Here is a 13,466-nt window from a genome sequence, read left to right on the forward strand (position 1 = left end):
TTCCGTACGTATTCCGGTACTTCACTCTAGAAACAATCACACATAACACTTACAGCACTCTGATATATTATAGATACTCAAAATTGAAACTGAACTGAAAACTGAAAACTCTCCAACCTTGGATGCCTTAGAATGAGGTGTTCTTCCCTTTATATAGAGGAATGGTGGACTTTAAATTTTTATTTGAGGTTCGGACAGGTGGCCGACAAGGGGTAAGTGGCTACAGGAAAAGTTGCTACAGTGGCGATTCTGTTCCCGTGGCATAAAGTGTTTATATATATATATATATATATATATATATATATATATATATATATGAGGAATGATTTCATGCAGCCGTTGCATAGTAATATAATGCAACAACCTTAAAAAACCATTTTATCGCCATGTTTTTTATCCAAAATTTGAAATATACACTCTTTTCATTCTAATGAACAATCACAAAAAAAGAAAAAATTGAAAATACGACCTAGAAAGTATTTTTTTAGCCCAATTAACATAAGTCGTTCATTTTGGATAGATGTTTAGATCTAGGCCTTAGAAGGATTTTTTCATTTTCAATTTTTTTGGATTGCATTATTATCATTAGATGAACAATGTTAAAAAAGAAAAAAATGATTTTGAGTTCATAAAGGCTAAGATATTGAAATTCACAAAATGAATGGTCTAGAATCGTTTTTGGAGGGGGACTCATTTTGACCATATCTAGGATTCAAATTGAACTTTTTTTTTTGGGGATTGATTATTGAGATAAAGAGAGTGTGTGTGCAAAATTTGAGGTCATACAAATACCACAAACATGGTTTTTTAAAAGTGCCGTTGCATTATACTATGATACAACCGTTGCATTGGATCATTACTATATATATATATATATAGCCGAGGCTCCAAACAATCAAATTTGAGCATATGTCAAAAATTTCACTAGAAGAGGGTGTTTCGATGCCCAAATATCATCAAATTGATCATCATGACATCAAGATGCATGGAAATGAGAATAAAATAGATTTCAAGTTTTGAAAATAGTGTATTTTGTAATGCATTTTTGGACATTAATTTTCAAGATAAATCTGTCGATCTATACTATTTTTAAAGCTTTAAACTTTATAAATAAAAATGAAAATGTATTTTGAGGCTGTCACAAAGATTTTCAATATTGAAACCACATTTCCCGATACTATTTTATATATATATATATATATATATATATATATATATATATATATGGATTTTCTAGAGTTAACAACTTTCCAAAAACCATAAGCTCAAGTTAGAGGGACTTGTGAAGTGCCTTTTTACATTTACTACGCTCACATTATTTGATGACCTAGGTTTATACATAAGGGCATTTTAGACCTTTGTTAAAAACCCATAAATGATTTTAAAAAAAGGAGTTTTGAATTTTGGCCACGGCTCTTTTCCCCTCTCATACACGGCTCTGCTCCGTTGCCGTCCCCATTCTCTCTCCTTCCTTGCCCTCCCCCATACTCTCTCTCCTAAAAAACGTAGAGCCTCTGCTCTCTCCCCTGCCCGCCCCTTGTGTTCCCCATTCTCTCTCCTTCCTTGCCCTCCCCCATACTCTCTCTGTTAAAAAACGTAGAGCCTCTGCTCTCTCTCCCCATCGCTAGGAGGTGCTGGTCTCCTGAATTGCACAATTGCTTTGTAAAAGCTCTGCAATAATTCGGTGGATCTCAAGGTAAGTTTTCATTAATCTGTTTTTATTTTTCACATCTCTTTCTCTCTGCTTATTTCTCTCTCCAAGTTGTCTAAAACTTATCTCTCTCTCTCCCTCTCTCTCTCTCTCTCTCTCTTTGTGGACCTCTGTTAAAGTTATTATTCAATGATGTCTCTCTGTGTTTAACTAGAAAGCTTCAATTGTGATTAGAAACTTGGATTGACTGGAGTTTATTTGAATTAGAAAACATTGAAGATTATTAAAGTGTGGGGACTGTTGAATTTGATAGTAAATGGTAGGAAGAAATAACATGGAGGTCTGTGTATCAATGAACTGCTATGGTTCACCACAGTACATAAGCGATGCATACAAAGACAGAAAATTTTTTTTTTCTTGTTTGTAATTATTTACTATAATTATCGACTTGTTTCAATGAACTGCAGTTATTGACTTGTTTGTAAATCTTGTTGAGATCCAACACATATGCAAAGTATTCAACAAAATTCCTAATCGGGGCCTGTTATGATACCATAATTCCTAGAGATTTTCATGCATTGCATCCCCATTGCCAAAGAATTTTAATGTATTTTCTATTTGGTTTGTCTTTTAATTTAAATTTGGGCAAGGTACCCCCTTTTCTTTTTAGTTTTTAAAAATCTCCCGTTGCCATTTTTATAGCAACTCTTTCTCTTTTTATAATCACAGTGACCTAGATGATGGACCCACAGTTGCCATTTTTATAGCAACTCTCTCTCTTTCAAATTTATAATCACAGTGACCTAGATGATGGACCCACACAGTTTATGATCCAAAATCCATATCAATGATGGATTTTGGGAGGTCGACTCAATGTAACAGGTGTGTCTCAAAGCACACCAAAATTGTATACCTCTTTAATATATATGCAAAATAGATATGGGAGAGTTAATTCTATAATATAAGGAGGGCGATGAACCTCATCCTTATCTAAATCTAATACCATTTAGCACGACGCAAAAATCTAGTACATTTGTTTATTTTATATATGCAATTGTTGGAAAAAAAGAAGAGAAAATAAAAATAGCTATTAGAAATAGGAATGAGTGAAATACAAAATAAAAACTGAAACATGTTTATTAGAGTATTCCATACATGTTTATTAGAGTATTCCAACATGACCCTTCTATTCTTACTTTCCCAAAGAATAATAGATACTCTGACAAAATCAAGTTTTTTTTTTCCTTTTTTTAATGTTTACTGTTAGTAAAATTGTTGTAGTAAAACTCAATTTGCAGTCCATTCTAGTCCATCCATATGGGGTGGCATGGTCAGTATATCAGTATCTGTGGTAGTTTGTTCTGCTAATTTTAAGAAAAAGGTTGCCTTTTATCAAGTGGGTTGTTGTTACTTGAGAGAGAGAGAGAAAGAGGGAGAGAGAGAGAGTAATGTTATCCAAGCACTCTGTTTTACTCTTCTGATAACATACCAAAAGAAAAGCTTGTCTTTTGTCAACTAGGAATTATCTTCAATTTTGATGAATAAAAGAGAGAGAGAGAGAGAGAGAGAGAGAGAGAGAGAGAGAGAGAGAGAGAGAGAGAGAGAGAGAGATCCCCTAATGCAATTCAGTCACTCTCTGTTGCTCTGATAATTTACAAAAGTAAGGAAAAGATATGCTTAAGAAAGGGTTATCATTGATTGTTATTCTCTGATTAATGCAGCTTGGGAACCCACTTTTGGATTTCTCAACCGATTTCAATTCGAGAGCTGAGTTCTTCTGGTCTCATGGTTTGATATCAGACCCTGCATACAGAATCTTCACTTCCTCATGTAACTATTCACGCTATGTGAGCGAGTAGTACAAAGAGAATGTGTCTCCTATTTGTTCTCGGGTCATGAGTCTTGTGAACCGAGAAACAAGCAAATTTATCGACAAATATGATGGTACTCTTGATGTTTGCATATCCTCTATCTTGATGCAGTCCAAAGGCTTGAGGCCCATGGTAAGTAAGAAACAGTACCTCTGGTTTCTTGATTAAAATTCTCCCTCTCTTTGAGAGTTTCAGTGTCCCTTATTGAAATTCTCTGTCTAAGATCTCTCTCTACATTGTTGGTGATGTTGGCTGCCATTTCTGTTACAGCAAGTTTCAGAGCCTATAGATGTTTGTGTGGAAGATGAGACTGTTAACTATCTCAATAGGAAGGATGTTCAGAGGGCTCTCCATGCTCGTCTTTCTGGAGTTCATACTTGGTCGGTTTGCAGCAGGTATATATAAAGGGTTTCATTCTCTTGATTGAAAAGAAACAACATATATGCATTTCAAGCTAGAACATCTGTTAATGGAGATAGCGGTGGAGAAGAAGATGGTTTATCTGATGAAGAAACCAATTAACTCAACATGTCCCCAGGAGTTGGTGACCCATAGATGGTTATCAACATGTCCCCGGAGGTGCTTGGGCTCCGTCAACAATTGAAAGAGAGCTTGGGCAGAGAGATTTTGCATAATTACAATTCTCTCTTTTATTTTGTTGTTTTTTAACTCTTTTTTATGTATAAGGAGGTTTTATGTAAACATCCACCGAGTGTATCAGAGGAGCATGGGTCTTGACTGTCAATAAAACCTTTCCTACTCTTCTTTCTGTGTAAAATATGATCTGAGTAGATAATAAAAAGAATAATGACATTCGGGATACATATCTCTCTCTCTTTGTGTGTGTTCTTTTTCTGCGTTATCATTTGTGTTTTTGTAAATTTTTCATGGGTACATCAGATGAATGTTACCAATAATTGTGTATGATACATGGAGAACTTTTTCATCTTATTCTAGTTGATAAGCAAAAGGTTTAAATTTCATGATATGGTTATGGAACAACAAGAAATCCCAAGTGAGTTTACTCTTTAGAAGCTCATATCGTGTGCTTGCACAGGTAGCAGTACTCCGAACAGCCCCAGATTGAAGGAGACATCCCCAGATTGAAGGAGATATAAATGAGTAATGTTGTTAGGATCATTTTCAAAAAATGCGGGGTCATAATGAACCCAAATCAGTTGAGTGGGTTTGTTGTGTTTAAGACAAGACCAAAAAGAAGATATGCAAAATAACTACTTATTTGTTATACATCTACTTGTCCTTGTTGATTTTAGTGAATTAGCTAAAGATGGAGCATTTAATCAAGTAAAAATATATTCATTACATTTGATGCACAACATCAATATTGCATTCCTATTTCAACCTTACAATAATCATTATGTACAACTCCAAAATTACATACACAAAATCACATGTAAATGTTCAAAATCTCATATGCAAAGTAGCATTTCTAGCCCCAAAATTGTGTCAACATCACACCAAGAATGGTGTTCTCTAACAAATAATGATTACTTAAATTAACCTCTTCTTAATGGACAATTCCTATAATCATGGCCAATTTAGCCACATGAAGGAACCTTACAATATCTGGGTTTCTTGGCAACTTCAATATGGGGCTTTAACCTTTTTTCAGGAGGCTGCCCTTTTGTGATAGACCGAATAGGGTTTTTTACATGGATGCTTTCACAATGAAGTCTATTTTTATCCTCTTCAGTTGCTAGACTTGCATTAGATGTTTCATCAACCATAGGAGACCTCATGCATTCTACTTCTTCAACATGTTCCAAAATTCTTGAAAATTGCTCCATAATGAACTTGTAGCAATCATCAAATCTTGCACCTTTTGTACCAATTGTTGATGCTAGTGATTGTATAGTTTGGACACGCTCAACATATGCAGCTGATGTGCTCGAGCTAACATTTGATATCAATGATGTAGAGCGCCTCCAACGTTTTGGCAGATATCGATCTGGAATTTGAATAAAATTTTCCTTGAAGAGAACATGAAGAGAATGCCTGCAAATGATACCAGTAAACTCAAACCCTTTACAACTGCAATTCATAACATTATCTTTCACTGTCAAAGAAACTTTTCGCCCTTTTTCTTTCTTAGAAGAGTGTGTCACTTCATAGGTTCCATCATCATTTCTAGATGTCAAAAATTGGAAAGATGAAATAATTTCTTCTTGTATCTTAGAAAATGCATATGGAGTTAAGACGAGTGCTGCATGGTCTTCAAAAGGGCACGCTGTTCGAACATCCACATTGTTGGACTTTTGTTGCATCAAACGTCTTTGACCCACCACATCTCTCATCTCAATAACAACTGTCATCTACAAAAACGAGACAAATAAGTATAATAAAGAATAAAATGTCAATATATTAAAATATCACGGAAGACATTGAGATCATTATTTCTTATACCTGATCTATCAATTCACTAAGCGGAGTTTGTGAACCCAAGAATCATTTCACAGATGCATTGATTGACTCTGAACATCCCGTTGTCTTCATTCCAATAAAATGGCTTCTCAAGTATGGTAATGCCCAAAACTCTTTTAAATTCGACAGGTTGTTAATATGTCTATTTGAATGCAATGCAAACTTATTGATTGATGCATGCCAGCCTTCTTCAAAATCCTCAATGGACTCAAGGTTATATAACTTGTAAAAATTGGTGTCAAACTCATTATATCTTTACCAAGGAGGGAAAACCAGCCAGATAATTTTGCTAATAAGTGCCATATACAAAATGCATGCTTAGTGTTGGGGGGAGTTCCTTACAGATTTTTTCTTTGAGAGCCAAGTCTTGATCAGTTAAGATTGTTTGTGGCATTTTTCCATTCATTAGACCTACAAATGTCTACAACATATTATGCTTTCGAAATACTAGAAACATATAAGCATGCTCAAACACACATCATTGGTAAGAATATCAAAAAATTCAAAGCTCAAAATTTGTAGAAGATCACATACCTTCATTGAACTCTTTCATCTCATAGTAGAACACACCCAAACAAACGAGTGTCACCATGGTTTTTGACACCTACCCAAATACCGAATGGCATAGAGTAACCATTTGACCGGTAAGTTGTATCGAAAACTACATCACCGAAGATCTCATATGCACGAGAACAATAACCATGAGACCAAACAATATGCTCCAACCTGTTATCTTCACTAACTGTAAAATCGTACTTAAAATCTTTATCTCTATCTTTCATTTGATTACATTTTGTTAAGAGAATATGAGCATCATTGTCACGGTTCGCATTGTTCGTAGCACATACAAAGTTCTAGATATCTTTATCTAAAAATTGTAATTCCCTTGGTTTAAGATTTCTCTCTATTTCAAACAACCACATCATATCTCTAACACATATACCAACTTTGGAAAATTGTTGAATATGATGCTTGTAGCTTTCTGAAATATTATGATAAGCAGGCAAAAATCTAACTTCTTATGGCTCGAGAACATCATGATTGTGTAGATTACCAAAGGTTACAACACGCCAATAAGAAATATCAGAATCCATGACTTTTGCGATACTCATATGCGCTCCACAATTGCATCTCTTTGATGATCAATCTCTTTCTCATTTATTTGCAGACAATTCTTTGTTTGTCAAATGGCCGTCCCTATGGCAAACATAATATCTTCTAGTAGTTCCATTGCCATCACCTTCTTTTACAATTGTTTGTTGAAGACGCAGTGAAAACCCCCATGCCTTGGCAAAACTCTTGTAAAATTATAAGCATCATCATGACTTGAAAATATTTTTCCATGGTATGGAACTAAATCACTAGGAACTATTTCTAATGGGTTTCTACGATTGAAGCAAAGACCTCTACAAGCATGGTCTCCTTTGGAGGAGTTTCCATATACTTATGTACCTGTAAAAAAGGACTCAAGTTTGATTGTGAGTACCTGCAAAAAAATGAGTAAAATAGATAATATTGATATATTAGAGATTTTTGGGGTTTCTTCATAAAACTTATGATGGCTAAATAAATCAAAACCACAAAGACATCCATTTCACATTTTTTTGCATGTCTTTTTCTATTTTAATTTTATTTGTTTTTTTACTTTACATTCATCGCTTATCTAATGTGGTGAATCACATGGACCTCCATTTTACTTCTTCCTACCATTTAGAAAATACATAAAAATACTTTGGCAATGGGGATCTAAAAGCATGAAAATCTAGGAATTTTGGTATCATAACAGGCCTCTATTAGGAATTTTGTCGAATACTTTGTACATGTGTTGGATCTCAACAAGATTTACAAACAAGTCAATAACTGCAGTTCATTGAAACAAGTCAATAATCGCAGTCAATAATTACAAACAAGTAAAAGAATTTACAAAGAGAATGAAAGTAGTAGGGACAAGAGACTTAACATATAGGGCAATAATATCAAACTCACGGCTCATCTTAACTCTCCCATATCTATTTTGCATATATATTAAAGCGGGATATGATTTTGGTGTGCTTTGAGACACACCTGTTACATGGAGTCGACCTCCCAAAATCCATCATTGATATGGATTTTGGATCATATATTTTGTGGGTCTATCATGTAGGTCACTGTGATTATAAATTTGAAAGAGAAAGAGTTGATATAAAAATGGCAACTGGAGATTTTTAAAAACTAAAAAGAAAAGTAGGTACCTTGCCCAAATTTTACATTAAAAGAAAAACCAAATAGAAAATACATAAAAATACTTCGGCAATGGGGATGCAATGCATGAAAATCTCTAGGAATTCTGATGTCATAACAACCATCTCTTAGGAATTTTGTCGAATACTTTGCATATGTGTTGCATCTCAACAAGATTTACAAACAAGTCAATAACTGCAGTTCATTGAAACAAGTCGATAATTGCAGTAAATAATTACAAACAAGTAAACTTTTGTTTTCTGTCTTTGTATGCATCATTTATGTACTGTGGTGAACCATAGCAGTTCATTGAAACACAGACCTCCATTTTACTTCTTCCTACCATTTACTATCAAATTCAACAGTCCCCACACTTTAATAATCTTCAATGTTTTCTAATTCAAATAAACTTCAGTCAATTCAAGTTTCTAATTACAATTGAAGCTTTCTAGATAAACACAGAGAGACATCATTGAATAATAACGTTAACAGAGGTCCTAACAGAGAGAGAGAGAGAGAGAGAGAGAGAGACAGAGAGAGAGAGAGGTTTTTGACAACTTGGAGAGAGAAACAAGCACACAGAGAGAGCTGTGAAGCATAAAAAAAGATTAATGAGAGATTAATGAAAACTTACTTTGAGATCCACCGAATTGTTGCAGAACTTTTACAAAGCAATGGTGCAATCCAGGAGACCAACACCTCCTAGCGATGGGGAGAGAAAGCAGAGGCTCTACGTTTTTTAAGAGCGAGAGTATGGGGGAGGGCAGGAAGGAGAGAGAATGGGGAACACAAGGGGCGGGGAGGGGAGAGAGCAGAGGCTCTACGTTTTTAGGAGAGAGAGTATGGGGGAGGGCAAGGAAGGAGAGAGAATGGGGAAGGCAAGGGAGCAGAGTTGTGTATGAGAGAGAGGGGATAACGAGCAGAGGCCACAATTCAAAACTCCCCCGTTTCTTTGTAATTCATTTATGGGTTTTTAGTAAAAGTCTACAATGCCCCTAGTACATGATCACACAAGACTTCCGCGACCATCTAACTCCAAAATATCAATTTAGTGCTCGATGTACAACAGTCCTAAGAACAACATTCCCATTCAACTACCTACAAATTGCAAGAGCATTCACACACACACAACACTAACATCAGTTTGTGACTCATTTCATTATAAAGACAATAAACCCCTTAATTGTGGCTTATGTTTGTCCTCCTAACACATCAAACAACACTTCACACTTTGCAAGCAGCTGCATATTCCACAAAGTAAAACGAAAATTAAACTCAATTGTACACATCTCATTTTTGTCAGGTTTTGTCTTTAAATCATCCGTAAGGTATGATTAGTCAGGATTTGCCCAGTCTAGCATCAAATTTCTGCCATTAAAATATTTTTATCAAATCACTTCCTTGTAAAAATTGTAGAGCTTTCAGTTACTACACAAGATTGCCTTCATAATCCTAACGTATATTAGTTTAGAAGATTTTTACATGCGATAACAACATCAACCATCAAATAAAAAGTACAAAATTTTCATCAGATTAAAATTTCAAAAATAACAAATAATTTATTTGGAACATGAAATTTATTACCAATTTATGAGGTGTCATATTAGGTACTCTAAAGAAGATAATTTTTACAATAAGATTGTGAACCAGAAAAATATATAGAGTAGGTGATTGTGAAATTAAAATAAAATAACTACCTACCTTCAAGTGACGAGGTTTTTCTACAACAATCTCACTCTAAAGCTTGTTCAACTATGCATGAAGGAGTATCATTTGAAAATTTAATGAAAAATATGACAACTTACCTCAAAAGATGAATATGTTCATTGAGCTTCATAGATTGGTGAGAGTAATTTTACACAAAAATATTATAATTACAAAAGGTAAGGTCAGAGCGACCACTAGCTGATAGCTACAGTAAATACCCAACGGCTTGGATTGAATATGAACTGATTTAATGGTCACGATTGCATTTTGTATTTGAATTTTAATATTTTTTTATAAATGCAATTCACTTCAAATTTTGATCGTCTACTCTTGAAAAATAGGGGAACCTAATAAAAACATTAAAAAAAATATTTATAAAAAATAAAATTGACCAACATACCCTTAACATATTGGTTAATTTATTTTTATTAAATAATTTTTTAAATACTTTTATTAGTGCACCTTGATGAGAAGAATGGACGACCATTAGATTGGCTGAGATTTTGTCTGGGCATGTGGACTTATACTATTCCATCAGCTAGTGGGTTGATATGATCTTTTCCCATTACAACAATAAGAATATAGAGAACAATAAAAATTAGTATATGAAAGAAAAAAAAAATAAAAATTAATAGAAAAATTATATGATACCATATTCAAATAATGTAAAATAATTCATTAACGAAAGAGGTAGAAAATAACGGAGGATGCTAAAGGAAATAGTTAAATCCTATGTAAATCTACTTTACATATATGGGTGATCGGAGAAGCTTGCTCTCTAGAATTATTGGATTCTTATCTCCATTCATACTTCGCAATTCACATATAATGAAAGGCAAAGCTACTTGCCCTATAAGTTTAATATGTTATAAAAAAAGAAAATTAATTATTCGCTTGGATGACACAAATGGAAAGTTTGGAAAAAAATTTCTTAAATTTGCTCTATGCGTGGGTATTATTCTCTCTTTATAGTTGTTTTCTTTCAGAGTAATTTACTATATTCAATGATATATATAAGATAAAAGAATGTGTCATCTTTATTTAAAATTAAAAGGGGCACCTAGATTTTCACCCAGACAAATCTTCAATGACCTTAAGCAAATCTTAAATGATCTCTCTTGATTTTCTCTCCATCTCTTCCTCACTTATACTTCTCTCTCCCTTAAGTCTATTTACTTCCTTGATTTTCTTTCTATTTCTCTCTCTCTCTCTCTCTCTCAATATCCTCTCCACCTCTCTCTCACCCTTAAAGATAGGGATTGAGCACCCTCGGTTTTGTCTTTCTCCCCTTACAAATGGAAAGCTATCTAGCCCTGTGATTCTCCCACTCCCTTCTCTTAAGCATGGTAAGTGTATTTCTCTCTTTAAAATATTATTTTCCTATATTAAAATAGGAGCATTCTCTCTCTCTCTCTCTTTCTCCCTCCCTCCTAAAATGGTTGCGTAATCAGTCTCTCCAAGATGAGAATGTATCTTACATTCTCTATAGAAATAGGGCCCCTTCTTATTTTTACCCCTTAACTTTGACTTAGTAATGTAGTGAAGAAAAAATAGAAAGCTATCTATCCCTGTGATTCTCTCTCTCCCTTCTTTAAAATATGGTAAGCTTATTTATGTCTCTCATATATTATTTTCTTATACTAAAAATGGTATACTCTCTCTCCCTCTCCCTCCCCCTCCTAAAATAGGTGTATAATCAGGCTCTCAAAGATGAGAATGTATCATACAATCTTTATAGAATTAGGGACCCTTCTTATCTTCATGACATGTGTCCACCTCTTAACTTTTGCTTAATAATATAGTATAAAAAGATATTACACATTAATTGGATCTATAGGCACCTGAAAATCTTGAAAAGATTCTCATAATTTGTTAGAAGATACATTATTTTTTAAAAAATTGAAACTCGTTTTTATCTATCTCCATGTCAAGATGACCAATTTGATGGTTTTTCCTTCATGAGAAGACTCTCTTCTAGAGGATATTTGAGGTAAACTTTACTTGAATGGTATAAGGTTGATACCTTATGTAACTTTTTTCCTTAAAAATAAGCAAGCTAAAAGATTATATGCCCCGAGCCTCTGTTATCTCTTTTATTATGGATATAAAACCTGTGCGTCTTATCTTACATCCAACATCGATCTTAGAGATGGGAATGTTGCTTCCTATATACCTCAAAATAGATAGGGGAAAATAAATTAAAAATTTAAATTTTTATTCTTAAGAATTAAAATTTCAAATTCAAAATTACAATGATAATTGAGATCAACAAATCTCAAAATTTTGGATCCAAAATCCATCTTAAATATGGCTTTTGTAGGGGATCGTACATCTACATGTGAGTCGTCTCACTCACCAAACACTTTGCCTTTTCCAATTTCTTGCTCTTTTGGATTTCTTAATGATAAAAAAGAAAAACATTTTTAATTAGTTTTGGGTAATTATTGTGTAAAAATATTTTTAAATTAAAAATAGTTCTCATATTTTCCTATTTTTTAGTGAAGTCCCTTTTTACAATCAATTTTATTTTTCCTCAAAATGCCCCCAATACTTGAACTACCATATGTTGGTGGTATAAGACCAATGAGGTAGATACACGATCTTTTAAAAGTTTTTCATTATATTAAAACTCATGGGTTTAAATGCATGAATATCTCAACACAAAACCATAATACATATATATGGCTACAAACATGGTTTATATAAATTTGAATAATAAAAAATCCAACCCTAATAGGTCCCTTACCAATCTCTTACTAAAAAATACAATTAAACTCAATATAATGTTCAAATACTCACAATGTACATCTCTACTATATATTAAATGACTTGCACTCAAAATTCCTCATTGTATCAAAATTGTATGATAATTCCATCTTCATTCTTCATCCTCATCATATCTCAAACACATCATATATTTGATCATAATAATCGAATGAGATTTCAATTCACATAAACAATAAAGCATATCATTAAAGCTCATACCACAAGAATAAAAACAATCTCAATATTCACATAACATATTCAATTTTATTAATTATGAATCACTAAATAACTTTAAATATATCAAATTAACAAGCAAACATACATAGGGAAGCCATGGTTTGAACCTTTTGTGCCTCGGCCACAAATGGACCTTTTGAAGACTTAATTTTGTCTCATTGTCTAAGGCACGGGTGATAATAATAACTCAAGGAGCTGGGAAGCAAATGATCACTTTTATTTTAATCAATGAGGATCAAATTATGAGAGAGACATATATCAAGACAAACCTTCAAAGTTTGATATAGATACTACACAAAATAAGGAAGATATGGTGAAACTACACCATGCGGTCCCAGAGGGATTACGCAAACTTTTCCTTATGCAAAAAGGAGCTCAAGATAAGCTCAAGATATTATCTCATATGCTCAAATATAATAACATAAATCATTGATCAGATGTTTTTCTCGATAAAAATTCCAAAAAATTTGGATTAAAAAACTCAAAATGATACTATTCAAGATTATGAATTAAACAAGCTAGTCTACACATGCTAAGTGTATAGACTACTCTATTGTTTGGAGAGTCTACAA

General features: G+C 33.5%; 1 protein-coding gene and 1 long non-coding RNA gene across 5 annotated transcripts; one reads left to right on the top strand and one right to left on the bottom strand.

Annotated features, from left to right (window-relative positions):
- Nucleotides 1-1,535: 1,535 nt before the first annotated feature.
- On the top strand, nt 1,536-4,346 carry LOC110007785 (uncharacterized). The gene is made up of 3 exons (XR_002281972.2): nt 1,536-1,696; nt 3,373-3,654; nt 3,793-4,346. It is a non-coding gene; the product is annotated as an uncharacterized LOC110007785 (long non-coding RNA).
- A 501-nt stretch (nt 4,347-4,847) lies between these two features.
- LOC110007787 (protein FAR1-RELATED SEQUENCE 11) lies at nt 4,848-8,864 on the bottom strand. 4 transcript variants are annotated; one of them, XR_016048195.1, is made up of 4 exons: nt 8,819-8,864; nt 6,499-7,416; nt 5,947-6,375; nt 4,848-5,855 (listed from the first exon to the last, which is right to left on the bottom strand). XR_016048195.1 is itself a non-coding variant. In XM_020671002.2 (3 exons), exons 2-3 carry the CDS (start codon nt 6,502-6,504, stop codon nt 5,082-5,084), a joined length of 780 nt encoding a protein of 259 aa, XP_020526661.1. In that variant the 5' UTR covers nt 6,505-7,416; nt 8,819-8,864; the 3' UTR covers nt 4,848-5,081. The 4 variants fall into 4 exon arrangements, 2 of the variants coding, with proteins under 2 accessions (XP_020526661.1, XP_020526659.1); XR_016048194.1 differs by having other exon boundaries at nt 6,499-7,450; XM_020671002.2 differs by lacking the exon at nt 5,947-6,375.
- Between the last annotated feature and the right edge of the window lie 4,602 nt (nt 8,865-13,466).

The sequence above is a fragment of the Amborella trichopoda genome, chromosome 13 (assembly GCF_054954075.1).
Source record: "Amborella trichopoda isolate Santa Cruz 75 chromosome 13, AtrichopodaSantaCruz75HAP2 v2.0, whole genome shotgun sequence".
Lineage (NCBI taxonomy): Eukaryota > Viridiplantae > Streptophyta > Magnoliopsida > Amborellales > Amborellaceae > Amborella > Amborella trichopoda.